This window comes from Gasterosteus aculeatus, chromosome 14 (assembly GCF_964276395.1).
Source record: "Gasterosteus aculeatus chromosome 14, fGasAcu3.hap1.1, whole genome shotgun sequence".
In the NCBI taxonomy this organism is placed as follows: domain Eukaryota; kingdom Metazoa; phylum Chordata; class Actinopteri; order Perciformes; family Gasterosteidae; genus Gasterosteus; species Gasterosteus aculeatus.
Window position 1 is genome coordinate 6,379,094 of NC_135702.1, and position 16,891 is coordinate 6,395,984.

Consider the following 16,891-nt stretch of genomic DNA (forward strand, 5'->3'; position numbering starts at 1 on the left):
GCAGTCCTGTGCTTTCCCCGTGAAATAGAAATTACTTTGTTGTTCTCCTGATTTTTCATCCAGCGCAAGCAGCAGGCCATCATTTTTATTTCTCCAATACTTCGGTTTACGACTAAATCCCTGCAAAACTAATGACATTCACATCAGCCTTCGCCATGGCTTGTGTTAACTGATAATTGCAAATGTTAGCACACTGACACAACCATCTAAGATGGTGCACCAGATAAAAATGACCTTTTAAACATTGACATGTTAGCATTTTCATTGCAAGCATGTTAGAACTGACGTTAGCATTTCATTCAAGGAGCTGCTAGCGTGCCTGTCTTTTACATCCGTTTACACCTATTTCGTACAAAAACGAACAACAAATGTAATTTGAATAATGTTTGATTATCTACATCTAGCCATCCATGAAATTCCACAAATGAAATAATGATGTTATAACGATATCTTAATGGAAAAATGTTAAATAAAGAAGAACTGAGGAATCCATTAATTTCACCTCTTATTGCCTCGGTTTGTCTGTGCTTCTCCTTTTTTTATTTGTTTTGTTCTTCCTCTGCTGTCTCGGCCCTCGGATGAGTCCTGAGAGTTAGTCGATGCTAATGATTCCCTCGGCTCTCCGTCAACACACAGTGACAAACAAGTCCAAATACTACCAACACACCAATTAGGCGCAGACACGACCCACGGTGAACCGGCACGAACGCCTGCAGGCACACTCTCTTCAGTGAAACTTTTACAACAGCTGTTTTTAAAAAAACTCCACACCAGCCGCAGGGTACATTGGTTTCCCAACTACTTTTGGATTGGGTTTAGTAAGGCTTGCCTTTGTGCCGCTGGCCACAAAATGAAGCTCAAGCTTGCAGAGGGTACCTGTCACGTTGATGAAGAATGCTTTGATGCGTCCACTTAGCATTATTGTTTGTGTTGTAGTGGTTAATAGCAGCTGGAAGGGCACCGACACGCCACAACATTTTCCCATTATATAAAAACATGTAAAGCCTCTAAAAGTGCACAAAATATATCAGCTGCCTAAGAATTCTTTCCACTCATTACCTCTAGTGGCTGGTGAAGACATGAAAGGCTCTTTTCTTGTTGGATTTTTTCACCTTTGTTTTTCTCCCATTACAGGGAAGAGGCCATGATGTCGACTTACTTTGACACTGTAGAAGACCTCTTGGCATCTTTTGGGCCGGTCCGAGACTGCTCCAAAGATAACGGTGGTTGCAAGAAGAACTTTAAGTGTGTGACTGACAGACAGTTGGACTCATCCGGCTGCATGGTAAGTGCTACTAGACATCGTGTGCCGGTTTTCTTTCTGTAACGTGCTGACATCAACACTTTGCTGTCAATGCTAAATAATTAGTAGCAGAGCTGTAGCTAACTAGCTAACTAGCGAACTAGCGACTTTGGACCCACTAGTGATGCGGTATTCTCTCATTTAGTCTATGTTCCATTTAGTGTGGGAATAACTGCACACCTGAAATTTCCCAAAGCTGTCGAGCACATTTTTAAATTGACGAATCATAATAAGACCTATAAAGAAAAGGCAATTACCTGAGCAGTTAATGAAACAAACAACAAATGAAGCCCGCCAACATGCAGCGATTAAGTAACTTTAAGTGCTTCTGCTAGTCAGTAGTTGATGGTTGACTTTGCCGCTAAAAGACTGATAAAGTATTGGATGTCGTCTAATATTCATTCATTTACATAATCATCTTGTTTTTAATGTGTCTTTCCCAAGATAATGTCACTCATTAAATTTTCATGCCATCTGCTGCATCCACATATGGCTTTTCGTGATATTTGCAAGCAATCTATAACATTTAATGTGCCAAAAATAGGATGCTCTGGTGTTACAGGAGGCTCTTTAGTGTATGGACCCGTAGAGGCCCGATGGCTAGAAACAGTTATGACTCACACTGCCCGTGGTGTGTGCACCGGTACTCTTTGTACACATACTGTGACAGCATGATGTCGTCTGCTCTTGTGGTGAGGTAAATGTGACATTGTTACTGTTACTTCTTTTCCCATTTCTAATTTTAAACTCAGGACAAAGACAGAAATTGCCCTTTGAAAAAACAGATGTTCTCAGCGATGACAGTAGTGAGGCTCTTACAATATAACAGAGATAGAAAGTAGTTTAGTGAAAACAGGACCAGTAACAATAATACATCATGTAATATGCTTTTTTGGATATAACTATTACGTGTGTTTAATTTGTTTGTTGTTAGAGATTTGCCGTCATCTATAAACCTTTCCAGATGTATCTAAACAGCGGCGCAATAGAGCTTTTCTCCTGACATATTTACAAGAACAGGGTGACTGGAAACTTCAGATCCAAGGCCTTTGATGGCGGGGGGGCGGGCCTGGCTTGTAAAGCAATTCAACTGATGAGACAGCTCAGTGGCTGGAGGACGGTAGCCTGCTCATTAGTTCGGAGGGGGCTATAAATTGTCTGGTCTATTCGCTGTTTGTGTTTGCCAAAGACCAACACTGATCAGGCAATACTCTTTTTTTTTTTTTCTTATCTGTTATTTTCAATATTCATGTTAACCGGGCTGCCCTGACACTAATCTCGAAAGAGGTTTAGCGCTCCTGCCGCTGTTGTGGTGCAAAACTGATAGACTTTGTAATTCAGTACCTTAGTAAATCCTTGTAGCAATTTCAGCATTTTCTATAAAGATGTTACAAAGTTTGTCTGCACATGCCCTCTGCAACTCGTCACCCACGATTTACCTCCCACTGTGTTACCATGCCAACTCGTCCATATTAATAAACCTGACACATACTCCCCATCTTTCATCAAAACCGAGACAATATCCACCCTTGCCATATTTAGTTCTTGTGGCTGCTATTTATGACTAAGATATGCCCCCGTCTACATATATTGGTAATCGCCTCTTGACCAAAACCTGTCACAGTAGGTGTATCATTGTGTTGCTGATAATACCACACCACCCTATAATAGCCGGAGTTCACTGCATATATTTGGTGTTCCTCGTGTGTATCGTCCAAGCACCTCAACATGGTTCATTTATTTAGAATTCCTATTAACAGCGATGGTACAACAACTGTTATGCATCGAATGCCTAGTTCTGCTGTGGGACAATTTAAAGGTTTATATTTAATTTTCTCAGTAAAATATTATGTAGAATATATAAGTTGTAATGTACAAATTGTCTCACCAATGTTTTAAATGTATCGTTTTAATGTTGGAATATTTAATTTAAGCAAAGTTCAAGGCTGTTGTTTGTTATTGAAGCTATAAATACATTGCCTCTAGGTGTTGGTATAGTATAGTGTGAATTGGTGGAGGGCCGTCAATTAATTATAATGATATATGTAATAGTGTTCCCAACCATGTTTAATATTTTTCCACATAGCAGTAATATTTGGATCCTATACAGGAGCCGGAGACAAATTGAACAGCAAGTCTCTTTATTAGAACCACAGGTGGAAAGTAGCAGAGAGTGTGTCTAAAATATGAATCAGTATATGCTAATTGGCAACCGGACTGTTTTTCAGACTGTATTCCACTGCAAGCCCCTGGACATATTGTGGTATATTTAATGAAAGATGTTCACAGGCATGTGGAGGCAAACCCACATGGATACCATATGATGATTTTCTTCTCACAGCAGACTTTTAGCACAGGACAAGAAATCACAGAAATGGCAGGAATTACCACCTTAATAAAGTAGAATTAAAAGGAGAGAAGGATACACACTCTCGAAATAATAGTCAGCATGAAAAGATTTATTTTCAACTTTGGGAAAGCATAAAGTGAGATCTAAAGTGATTCAGAACGGTCTCACGCCTTTGTGTGCGGCTAATTAATATGCAGAAAAAACCCACTGACAAAGCCTTCTAGTCTTCAAAGATTACCGGGGAAGTCAGACACATTGGTATCATTTTCTTTTCTGACTCTTTTGGGTTGCTGTTAGTTTAAAACACAACAGTCACAGGAGCTGCGCTGACACAGAGCAGCGGCATGCCGCACGGAGGGCTTAGACATCCATTATCACAGTCAGTCCCCCAAGGCTGACTGCCGCCTTTAAGACTGTTGCAATGCATTTGCAATAAATTAAATTTTAGTCTGAGCCAATCCTGGTCCAATTTTTGGAGACATTGCTCATTCCATTTTTTGTTTCCCTGTGTTCCGTTACTCGCTGCTGCTTAAAAGATGTAATGTTGCTTATTCTTGTGCTTGTTAACCTCCGATTATAAAACCGTTGTCGTAATTGCACTTCAGTGATTTTAGACGGGGAGTGCTTTTGTATTGACGCCTTCCTTTTTTCATCACTTTGCTCATAAAGCACCGGTCGGTCGTGTTATACATTACAGTAGTAATCTTCTGGGTAAAGCCGTTTGTTGTTGTGCGCTGTTACGGCCTGCGGCGCTGTTTCCAATACCAGTATTTTCACTAGTTTTCCCCTGTGTGAAAAAGATAGTAGTATTTAAATGTGTATAGCCTAATAATTGTGTGGGGAATTTATTTCAAAGGAAAGAGAGAAGAGTAAAAAATGTATTGTATTTAGTGACATATAAGTAGACATTTTAGTCCCACTGAGATTATGATCATTTGAATGTAATTACAATTAAAAAAGAATAACGTAACTCGAAAATACACATGTAATAAAAGTGGAAGTTTTTACTATCTCAGGTTATAATGTTGCACAATTGTGGTTTTATTAATGGTGATTTTTCTATTTTAAGTTCTATGACTTGAAGTTGCAATTGCATGCTTTTACACAATCAGAGCAGAGAGGGGTTTTTTTCCAAGCAGACCCTTATTATCGGTTAGATGCATGATAATGCAGGGAGTGTGACGCATATCTCAACACACCCAGCAGGGGAACTCTTAACTTTCCATTTTCTTTTTTTTAAATCTATCTCCCAGAGAAAAGATGACAATTTACCATCATTAATCCACAACTGGAAACTGTTCATCCACAAATCTCTCTTGATTAAAAACAGGCTTATAAGTGGAGTTATATTTGTACTTTATCGTGCTGCAAACAAACACGGCGGTCGTACAGGTGTAGGGAACGCCAATGGGCAAATGTGGGCTGTGTGGGCAGCAACCATCTAGCATTTACCCAGTGGTGTGGAATGAAATGGTCAAATTCTCGTTGAACCTGTGGTCAATGTAGCGTGTCATCCACTGTGCTTGTGTGAGAAGGGGGGGGGGTATTACTGATGCACTCTGTGAATTCCCCTCAGGCTGCTCGGTGCAGTTCAAACCTCTGTAAACATAGCTTTCCCTGGTCGTCCCAGCTGCAATACATTGTGGTTCCTGTGCTTTACGTAAATGGATGATTGTTGGTCTTGATGGCACATTATTTTAGCCGGCTACAATATCTATCTTCTTAATGGAGATATTCAGTGGCTGAGCAGATGGTAGGATATTAGTGCCATATCTTTCATCCGATGATGTCTCTTCTGGGACGTCTCGGACACAGTTGTTTGGAGGCTCGCTTGGCAAAGATGTGAATCTGAACTTCAACCATTATCCGAAAGTTACCTTTTTTTTTTGCCTGTCAAACTCCACGGTGGTTTAAAAGAGTTTTGAGAAAACCAATACCGTTGTCTCCCATCTCATTTTAAGACGTTCGTCTAGTGTCCCAGTGTGCAAGAGTTTAATAAAATGCGTTGCACACTCCACAAGTCAGGCGTTAAACGATGAGCTGTCAGTGCGGAGGCAGATTTCTGCTCGGTTGCTTCTGGTTTGCATAAAGAGTCAACAGGGAGGGAAAACGGCAACTCCACCCAAAACAAATGTTCTGTGCAAATCCTCATCCGTAAGCCCTCCACCCACCACCACCACCACCCTCCCCCGTGTGTCCCCACAGCCCCGCGCGTTCCTGACGACGGAGCGTCCCGACTTCCCCCTGCTCCGCCACACGGCTCAGTTTACCTCATTACCTTCGAATTTCAACGCATTATGGTTTAAAGCAAATTATAATCATTCTTACATCTTTTCACTCTGACACCGTTGGTTAAATGCCGGATCAAGTGGCGGGAAAAAACCCCACTGTGAGCAACATTAGTGTGCAACTGAATGTAAAGTTTAAGGGGGCACCGCCCTGATCGGAGGGTCCGATACTGAAAATTGCATTCGACAGAGTGCCTTTTTTAATCTGAAATCAATTTTAGTCAATTCAAACCCAAGCAAATATAAAAATCAATAAGAAAGAAAATGTAATCGTACCAGCTTTATTTGTCAGTAGGTTAGAAACTAAAAGAAAAATGAGTATTTCCATTTCCTCTGCCTTCTACTTTTTGACGTGCAATCATTTGTGGCATGATTGAGGTTTCAAAAGAAAAACATTGTTTTTTCTTGCGTTTTGCTGATATTTCTGCAATAGCTTTCAGTACAATCAGCATTTGTATATCTATCTATCTTCATAATGACCAAATATCCACATATGTTGAGTTTATGCATCACAATCATCCTATCCACCCATCCAAGACCAGCCATATTGTTATATGTTAATATTTTAACTTCTAACAGTGTCTTTATTGTCAATAATTGCATTCCTGACATAAACAAACAAAATGAATCATCATCAACAAACCGCGTCTCCTTTGTCTCCGTCGACAAAAGAGAACTCAACAGCAGCTATTAAACGCCTTTGGCGACCAAGCTGAGCTGAAAACGCCCGTCTGGTGGAACAAAGCGGCCCGTCCCTCTCGTAGGGGGCTGCACCGTCATCTGTTATGTTGTTACTAATGAAGAAAGGTGGCGGAGCCATAGGGACGACCCGGCCTACAGAATGCATGTCAGTCCCTCCTGTGTGTGGAAGGGAAGAGAGTGATGCCTGTGCTGCATAGACCGAAGCAAAATGGATGGATGGATCTCCATCCAGATATACTCCATGTTTGCTTCTGTGCACCAGTTGCACATTAGAAAATAGATAAAAAAATTAAGCTCATCAAAATCTAAATAGACAAGCTACATCTGTTTCAAGTAGCGGTCTATTTTTTAATAATGTTTTTGCCCTTAAGCAACGCTATTCCCAATAGCTGAGAAATAACCTTTATCTCACTGAATATTAAGTATGAAGTATGAATTCAAATAACAACGAACAAACAGCTGGTCCGAGTCTTCTAATTTCTCAGGGGGGGATGGGGGTTTGGGGGGGGGGGGGGGCGCACTGCATCCCGAGAGTTTTTCTCTTGCAAGCAGCAAAAACTGCCGTGCGTTATTTAACCCATTTTAGCAGAGTTAAAATTTGACAGAGCTGCGGGGCATGAATCTCTGCCGCCTTTAAACCGGATTAGGATGTCAAATATGCTTTTAGAGTATTTGATTCCCCCCCCGTCTGTCAGTGTGATTTAGAGCGGTGCTGTTTCCAATACTTTTATTGTTATGTGTGTTTGTTTTGGGGAAACAGCGCACATCTTCCTTTTTAGTTTTACCACTGAAAAGATCCCTTCTGGTCAGAACTGTTTGTTTGTTTTTTAATTCCAAAAGCTCCAATCTGACTATTCAGTGTATTTGTTCTCGATCAATGCTCTCACTTCTCTACTCGCTCTGAAATCTGTTATAGGCAGTAACTACAGACATCTGTGCAACTTCATTTTGGCAAGATCATTAAGAGACTCATAGATATTGCTCAGTTCCGGATTAAAGCTGAGTGAAGCAATGGGTGATTAGGAAAATTACTTTAATTCGTGAGGGTGATCCGTGCATTACACACTACAATGTGTAAGAAGGTTTTTGTCTGTACTTAATATTCCTTGCTTTCTTACTTACACTTTCTCATGGTTAGGGAGGAAATGGTGGCCGGTGCTAATGGCTAACCTTGGGTACTTTTTGGATAACTGCAGAGTGACGCATGGCGGCTTCTGAGTCACAGGCAGCTATTCCCACAGCTCGGCCTCGACGTGATGAATGGCTCCAATCCTGTTCTGCTCGGGAAGTTAGCACTACCTTCATGCGATAGAGTACATGGGTCTGAGACTGTAGAATGTTCAACCTATTGGACCTGTGTGTTGAGTGCACGAGGTCTGCCGCTCTGTTAACTGTTTTAATTGTTTGGCGGAAGAGATAAAATATGCATACAATATATTTCTGCATTCATTTGTACTCTACGAAGGAAAGCAGCATTATGTCTGGTCTTGATGTGATGATTAGTAAAAGTCTTAATAGCAATAGATGAATCAGAAGAAGACAGACCCTTGATTACTGTTAGTTGCGACGTTGTTGGCGGCGGATTGTAAATGATATTGGATCCTAAAATATTTGTGGTTAAGTCAGAAGAAACAACCTTGAGGTGAAAATTAGTCTGAATTAAAGCCTGTCATGCGTGTGAGGGTCTTCCAAACATCAGAATGAATCATCCTCAGCTCAAATAGCTGCGCTTTCTCTCGTTGTTTCACCTTCCTGCATTCAAATCTTAAATCCTTGATGTTTTATGGAGAAGCCTTGATATCAAGGCTTTGGACGTTTCACATTTAGTAATGGTTTGTATTCGCTGATGAGATGACGCAGACAGCTGTACACATATCGGGCACGCAGTAACAGATTTGATCAGGTCCAGAGCTCTTTCTCTGAGAATTTACAATGTAACAAAAATGTTTCGTAGGCAAAAGTGATGAATGGAACTGGAAATAGTGTTTATAGTTCTTCATTTTCCACTTCCTGGCCACAATAAGTTGTTGTTGTTCAACATCTCTCACGTTGGTAAACTCAATCCTCTGTTTGCGTCGTCTGATTTCTGACTCGATTTCCCTCCCTAATGTTTGCTTCTGCATTGCATAACCATTATAAAACCCCACAAAACGACGCCTTCTTCTTTCCTGGCCCATGCTTTAGTGAAAGACAGAACATCTTTTTTTACTGCTGACCTCAAGGACCTTGCAGAAGAAGACATATTGGCATTCACGATCCGTTAGTTTGGTTCTTTGGTCACAAGGGGATTTGAATTCATTTGAACTACAGAGCGTTTATTCCAGTGGTGTCTGTGACATGTGACATGGCCTGATAGAACTATTAACCACAGACCATAAATCACAGCGTAAAGGGCCGTGGCGCACCGTGGCATAGACTGCAGATATTGACAATCTGCTTATGTAAAGCCAGCAGCAGATTAAGTGTGGCAAAAAGACTCCTCCAGGTACGAGTCTCCTTCTACAGTACGTCAATCAGACCAGGATTCTATTCACAGCAGCACACGGGCCTTCTTGTAACTCGGATATCTGAATGAAGTGGTACAGCAGCTGGATTCTTGTGATGATTATGCGATCATGTGCGATTCATGTCATCACATATCGTACAAAAAATCCCTCTTCTCAGGCTGCAGGTAGGACAGCTGCATTTCTGTCTGGTGCATCGGTGGACCACAGCAGGGCGGCCTCTTCTTTTCTTTCTAGCACAGAAAATAACGCATTTGACTTGCTTGATGAAAAAAAGTCGACACATGAATCAAAGGCCTGGCCTTCTTTATTTGTTTAAAACACCCCAAAACCTACCAGACGAGCATTGTGTGTTATCACGCCTCACTGCATTGTGTGTCATCACGCCTCACACACCTCCAATCAATCCCACACAGGCACAGACGGAACACGAGGATTAGTCAGCGAAGAGCGGTGAACAGTGCTTTGCAAACTGTGAAATATCACGGTCTTCATTTTAAACCAACAGAAGTGTTGCATCAACACACCCAAAGGGGAAATGACAGCAGTACTTTCGATTCTGAGAAAGAAAATGCTCGTTGTTAAAAATTAAACATTTTACCGGCGGAGTGTAAATTGAATTTTGTGAAACCCCATCAATTATTCAAATACGACCATTTTTACAGTGAATATAAACTGTTAATAGCAGCAGCCATCAACTGAATTATAAGTTATGGCGGTTTGTGCAGCCTCTGATACCTGATTTATTATGATTGCATATATAGTGCGGCACAGAAACAGCACATTACCAAACTGTAAATTCCAGTCCCTCCTACGAGAGAAGACATTTCTAGTATAGAAATAGTGGTAAACTGGCACAAACCGCAATAACACTCAAGGGCAATTCTTTAATTAGTGTTGTTGTGAATATGTTGCTGATGGGCTGAGGTTGTCTAGTGGCGCATCGCCGCATGTGACAGCTAATTTTCCTTCGTTTCGAAATCCTGTGTCAGTAATGCAAAACAATTAATTTACAATATGATATACTTTTGATGAAGCGTTAAGTGGAACTCTTTGCTCCTGCAAATATAGCACAATATATGTGTATATGAAGAAGTTTGGACCATAGAAACGCTGTTAAAAATGATTAAGTAAAGAGAATACCCAGTTACAATAAACATAATCCTAATAAGAAAGATCTTGTCTTATTAAAGCAACATTCAAAACAACCAACACATTTTCATTCTGTCATTCACTAAGTTATATGCTTGCTTAAAAGAATGTTGAATAAATACTTTTTAAACTTAAAATTAATGGAAGCCATCTTTGTTATAGAATGCATCTGCTGCTTGCATCATGTTAAAATGTGTGTTTCTTATGCTGCTTCTCAAATGTAATGCCAATGTGAAGTTAGGATATATATATATATATACAAATCTTAATAGGATTTTGTGCAAATACATTTGGGTATCTTCGGTCGCTACCAACCATAAAACTGTGAAATAAGACAACCTATTCAGTTTGTTATTTTCTTCTTCAGTCGGCAGTCTGGTACAAGGCAAATCATGTGTTTCTTGAACATTAACCAATGAAAACGTGCTGTAGCACAAACCCAAAAATATAAACATATAGAGCTGAACACAAGCAGGTCCCGACCTTCACTGCTGACTACACCGATCGTGTGAACACGCTGCGCGGGGCTGCGGGGCAGGCTGGTGGGAGCGATCTGCCATCCTGCCACAGGGCTCCAGACACCCACTCGGCAGAGCCTCGGGCTCAGTGGACACGCCTAAAGCTGATCTCTTCATTGAGGAGAAAAACCAAAAGGCAGGCAAACAAATCGGAGAGAAACTTCATGTCTGAGAAGCACGGTGTCTTTTCTCTAAGTGTAAAGTAGAAATTTGAAGTTTAAATATACACAACACCGTTCATCGTACTGAGCTGGGTTTTCTATTTTGTATTAGGTGAACTTAGGAGAAGAATACCTGGAAACCCAGGGGGGGGGAAACTGAGTGATGCATGTCCCATCACATTCCTTACGCTACCCTCTGTACGCCAACATTTTTTTATCCTTCCATCTTTGAATTCCTAAATATCCCATTGCCCAGTTGTCTTCTCTCATCTCTCCCACAATATCACTGTCTCTCCCTCCTCGGTGCCGCCTCGTCCTGATTAAAATCCACACGCTGACCTCTGTGCCTTACTCTCTTCTCCCTGCCCTGATCTATTCCTTCCCCCCTCGCCACCTCCACTTATTTCACTGTCTCTCTTTTCTCGCAGTGTCCTGAGGGGCTGAGGCCAATGAAGGATGGCTCAGGTTGCTATGACTACTCCAGGGGCATTGACTGCACGGATGGCTTCAATGGAGGCTGTGAACAGCTGTGTCTCCAGCAGCTTGTGCCCCTTGAAGATGACCCTGGTTCCAGCAACGTACTCATGTTTTGTGGGTGAGAAAAACTAGCAGTAAATAAATTGGAAGGTGTCTGCGGGGTAGATATAATGCTTCCTCGTGAAACTGGCTCTGTGAGTAATATTTCTGTGATATTAAGAAATTATTCCTCAGGAAAATGAAGCAAATAGAAAAATGACCAGTGTGTAATCAGCGAATGATTATATGTCACTGTATGTGATGAAAGGCATTAGCCCAAGATCGCATATTTTTACGTAATTGCTTGGCTGGCCAACTGATCTCAAGCTTTGATAAATTCTTTCATACCTGCGTGTATTCAGTTTAAATGCACTATTCAAAAGGGGCACCAGTGATTAAACCTGGATTATTGAACCATTCAGACTTTTCTTCTTCTTACATTCACTGTCCGAAGGCCCTCTTCCTCATTCCCTACATGTTCCACTGAATATATAGACTCAGCTTTCTGTTCAACTTCCACTAGAACTAGAGCGTGTCCCGAGGAATAGGAATCTAAAGGGAATTAGTATTTGGAGACGGGTGTAAAGTGTACTATTTTACACAGGTTTTATGTTTTCTCCCTCATCTTATCTGTCATCTTTGTACAGATTTCTACTAATAACACTCCAGTAAGATGGGTCAAGCCTTGATAGTTTCTAAAATGTTTTTGTAAAATAAATGGATGTCTAAAGAAAGAGAACAGGCCTCACCTCCATCCAACAGGAAGAAGCTGTGTCTGCTGCGTTTTCCAGATTGTGTTGAAAAGACCTGATGTTCTGCAGAATTGTACTCTTTAGCATCAGCAGATACTCTATTTTGACTGTTACGGAGGATTGCGCAGATAAATGGAGGAGATATGAGTTCATAACTTTTTACTACAATTGCTCAGTGGGCTGGATTCAAGCTCACAGCAATAAAAGCAGAAGAAAGCAACGTTTATTTTGCACATCCTGGACATACAACGCTTTTTCATACACTTAGTCGGGTGGGTTCTGTCCACGAATAGATGGTTGGTGCTGTAGGACGTAAAGGCAATAAAAAGAGGGCTAAGGCATTGGCTCGGTACTTTTCTGTTCTGTGGCTTTGATAGTTTGTCGGTTCCATTATGAAACATCAATGTAGTGGTTCAAACAACTAAGTGTCAATCACTTAGACCCCTCGTCATTTTTATTTTGCTGTTTAATGAACCTGCAACGTTTGCAACATGTCATCATCCAACGTTCTTGCTGACAACTACACATTGATATGCTTTCATCCAAAGGGTGTATGTATAACAACTCATATAGTGACTGAGTTTCCGTCCTCCTTAGGTGTGTGCAGGAGTACAAATTGGCAGGCGATGGGCGCTCTTGCCTCTTGCTGTCAGACAACTGTGAGGGACAAAAGTGCCCCAGGCAGGATGTTCACTTCAATGACACCCTGTTTGTTGAGATGCTACATGGATACAACAACAAAACCAAGCAAGTCAACCTGGAACAGATATTCCAAATGACCTTCCGGTAAGTAGTTTGCAAGTACACACATTTACACTCGCACAGATTCTGATTGGTCTACATTTTCCTAATGTTACTATCTATACAACATATTTTAATTTCCTTTTTTTTAAACTGATTTTGATTTTTCAAATGAATTATTTTTCTTTCCGTTCAGTTTTCTTTTTGTGTCAACTTTGAAAAGCTTTACTTGAATAATTCAGCTGGTGTAGATTATGTAAACTGTTAACATGGTTGCGTGTCTCCAAAGACACACCGCCAGGAGTAAGCGTTGTCTTTCACCATTTTGCAGGTTTGGAGGAAAGATAGAATGTCGCAGCGAGCTCAGCGGAGGAATCAGTAGTCAGGGTTCGCTGTTCTGATGCCACATCTGTGTTTGCACAGATGTGTGTGTGTGTGTGGGGGGGGGGGGGGGGGGGGGGGGTGGTGCGTGTCTGTGTGCGCACGGATGGGTGTGTGCGTGAGAGGGAGATTGAGAAGGGGATGACAAAGTGCTGGTTGAGTGAGGATTGAGACTTACCCCATTGCAGTACCCCCCTCTCCGCTAAACTGTCAGCCCTCTGAAAACCTGGCTCCCTCTGATAAGTCCCGTGCTGTTTGTGGTGAAATGCTCCTGTAATCACAAAGGGATGATTAAGGAGTATCTATGCACAAACAGAGCACACACAAAAACACACTGTGTCTATATCCTGCTTCCTCCGACTCCGTCTTGTATTTGCTCAGAAACACACACACACACACATACACAGTGTGTATAGTGTGTAGTATATATATATATATATATATCGACACAGTTTTTCAAGTAACCGTGAAATGCTTTTCTTCTCTTCGGCCCTGTACGGGTCACAAAAGCTGCGCTTGGCTAAACACGGCCACATTATGTGTCCGCTCCAGGTCCTTGGGGTCCTTTTGTAACATGTATTGTTGTGGTTCCATATTTCCACAGCATATATGGCTCACTGCATGCAGCTTACATTGCAACAGAGAACAGGTTATTTTTTGTTTATAATGATTTAGATCAATGCATCGACGTTTGTGTATTTTCCTTTTGTACTGTCTATAGACGGGGATCGTCGCAATTATTGTAAAAAGTGAGCCTATTCATTGAAAGAAGCTACAGAAAAAGAATGCGAGCGATCAATCTTTGGAACCATTTCTCTTGTAAAGTCTTCTCAGAAATGCACTATAATTCAGCCCCAGTAATTTCACATACTTCCTAAAAGACGCATTTGCTTTGAAAAGGTGGATGAAAATTCACTTCTGCCATTACATTGTTTTATTCACAGTATGAATGCCTGTCAGACGAAGCAGTTAAATGTATTTACTCACGCAAAATTGTGTCTACATCTTTCCTGGACGATGCCTTCGGGGTGCTGGCAGCCTTAACTACGTAGGAAGTAAGCAGGCTGCTACACACAGTATATTCAGTTGTTTTTGAAAGACGGCCAGTAAACACAAATCATTCTCATAATAAAATAGCGTTTGCATGAGACAAAAACACTGGCACAAATGTTTCTATAACATGAATTAAGAGTCAACTATTTAGCAGAGCTTTGCGGCATATCTCTGACGTGCTGAAGAACCGCATGTTGTAAGGTGGGACAACTCGCGCTGACAAAAGAAGAAATAGCATTTAAACGGGGGGGGGGGGGGGGGTTACTAGCTTTGATCACCAAACAATCAAAGAGCTTGAAATAGTTTCTACAAATCATCCACAAAGGTTGAAGATTACAGTATGATAGACACAAAACGAAAGTTTGAGTGTTTTGAAACCAAAGCAAAAGGAATATCTTGATCCAGTTGCCCAGTGGGTTTTCTGTAATCCCGTTCCACGCGGTGGGTTACGGGGGGCCCCAAAAGGAATTTGTCATGGCTCCAGCAGGGTAAAAAATACAAGTTCAAACAACTCAATTACCTCTACACGCTAGATAAGCAATGAAAGATCAGATCATCTTTATATCGGTGGGATAGTACAGAGAGATTACAAGCAGAAAAGAAATACAAATAATTGTTTTTGATTATTTCAGCTCTTGTGGTTTTCAAACATTTCCCCTGAAACGTAATAAATAAATCAAGTACTTTTAAAATGTCCCATCCACGTGTAGCCAACCTCGCTTCCCCCGCTGCTGCTCCATTCAGTTTCAAATATCCAAATGGAATTTAAAGTGTCTTTCACAAACCGCCATTGTGTATCAAAACTCAAAAGACTCCATGTTTTTGCTATATTGGTTGCGGACCCCCAATCTACATCAAAATGCTGTGACTCTGGCTTCGCCTTGCCTCTTAAATTGATCAGGCCTTGTGGATATTTATCCTCCATAGACGCTAAATCAGGGCTGCTACCCCTCATCTAGTTTTATTTTGGTGCAGGTACACTTTGTCCACTGCATCAATTCTGTGTAATACAGCTGACAAACCACATTTTCTCTCCACCACCTCAACCTCTATTTTATTACACCTGTGCAATTTGCACCTGTTCCTTAAAGCAGGAAATGTTTCCCTGCTAATTGCACGATGCCTACTTCATCGCACTTATCATGTTCCCTGCAGATGGAAGCCCACTTCACTAATTACATGCAGATGACAGACAAAGTGCACTTCCTACTGGATGTGCCTCTTCAGATAAGAGAGACTGTGCAGGAAGGTGCAGAATAAACCTGATATATGCGGTGAAACTTTCTGTACACAGATCAGCAGTTACTGCAGTGGAAATGAAAAAAAAATGAACTTCACCAGAAGGTGTTTTGCATGCATCACCCCTCTGTTTCTGTCTGTACATTATAGGCTGGATCAAATTTATTTCACTTAACGTTTAGAAAACCACTTCTTTTTCCCTGAGCTATTCATCACTCTAAGTCTGAGCAGACAAGCTAAGCACGCAGGAGTATTGTACTTGACTCCCAGTGCCTCTAATTAAACATGTGTATTACTGCATGTCGTCTCTCCAAAGTGCTCCCTCTGCTTTTCAAATCCTTTTGTCAAACGAACAGTAGCTTTGTCCTCTGAGTGACTCGCTCCCAGAAGATTCAACATTACCCTCGTTATATTCACACCTATAGGGATGAGTTACAGTTTTTATTCTCACCTTTTTTCTTTTTTTACAGTTCCTCCATGACTTCTTTGATATGCAGATGCGGCTCTTATCCCACCGGCCGCATGCCTTTCCTTCTCACCGCTCCTCTGTCTACTGAGTCTTTCTCACTCTAACACACACACACACACACAGACACACACACACACAATTCCCCCAGTACCTCAAAGTGAAATATTAGATGATTAAGATGAATTGTACGATTTAAGCCAGAGCATCGCAAGTAGTGTTTCGATATGAAATATGGCCTGTGATGTATGACCGTATTGCATACATTTAGTCGTAAATTGATCTCTCTTCGCTCAGCCTCTTGAAGCAGAACAGAAATTAATGTTGTTAATTTTGCTCTTATGAAATTAGCTAATATTGCAATGTTATGCAAGCATGCGTTTGTGTGACAAAGTTACATGTTTTAATTTAAACATTACGCCTGAGAATAATTCCATTACAGTGTGATTGCAATGTAAAGATATGCAAACAGCGTGTACCCGACGGAGAGCGTATGCACAGTTTCCCTGAACTGACTCGGGGAAAGTAAAGGCTCATTACAAGCTGTTGTTTTGGTCTTTTGGAAGCACTTTATACCCTTCAGACATTTAACTGCATACCAGCCTCTGCATCCAATTATCAAATCAGTCATATGAAAAAAAATATTCTCCTACGATCCCATTCTTTTAATAAAAATAAGTAATAAAATCTTGCGATGCAAACACGCTATATATGCACGATACGTGGAATTATTAAATTTGACTTTGGAAAATATCAGACCGGCTG

At 41.1% G+C, this 16,891-nt stretch overlaps 1 protein-coding gene across 1 annotated transcript in view; it reads left to right on the top strand.

Annotated features, from left to right (window-relative positions):
* Positions 1–16,891, top strand: part of astn2 (astrotactin 2) — a 172,570-nt gene that overhangs the window by 102,010 nt on the left and 53,669 nt on the right. The window contains exons 11-13 of the mRNA XM_040197294.2: positions 1,135–1,285; positions 11,407–11,573; positions 12,844–13,032. Of these exons, the coding sequence (XP_040053228.2) occupies positions 1,135–1,285; positions 11,407–11,573; positions 12,844–13,032 (507 nt within the window). The remainder of the gene's footprint in view (positions 1–1,134; positions 1,286–11,406; positions 11,574–12,843; positions 13,033–16,891) is intronic.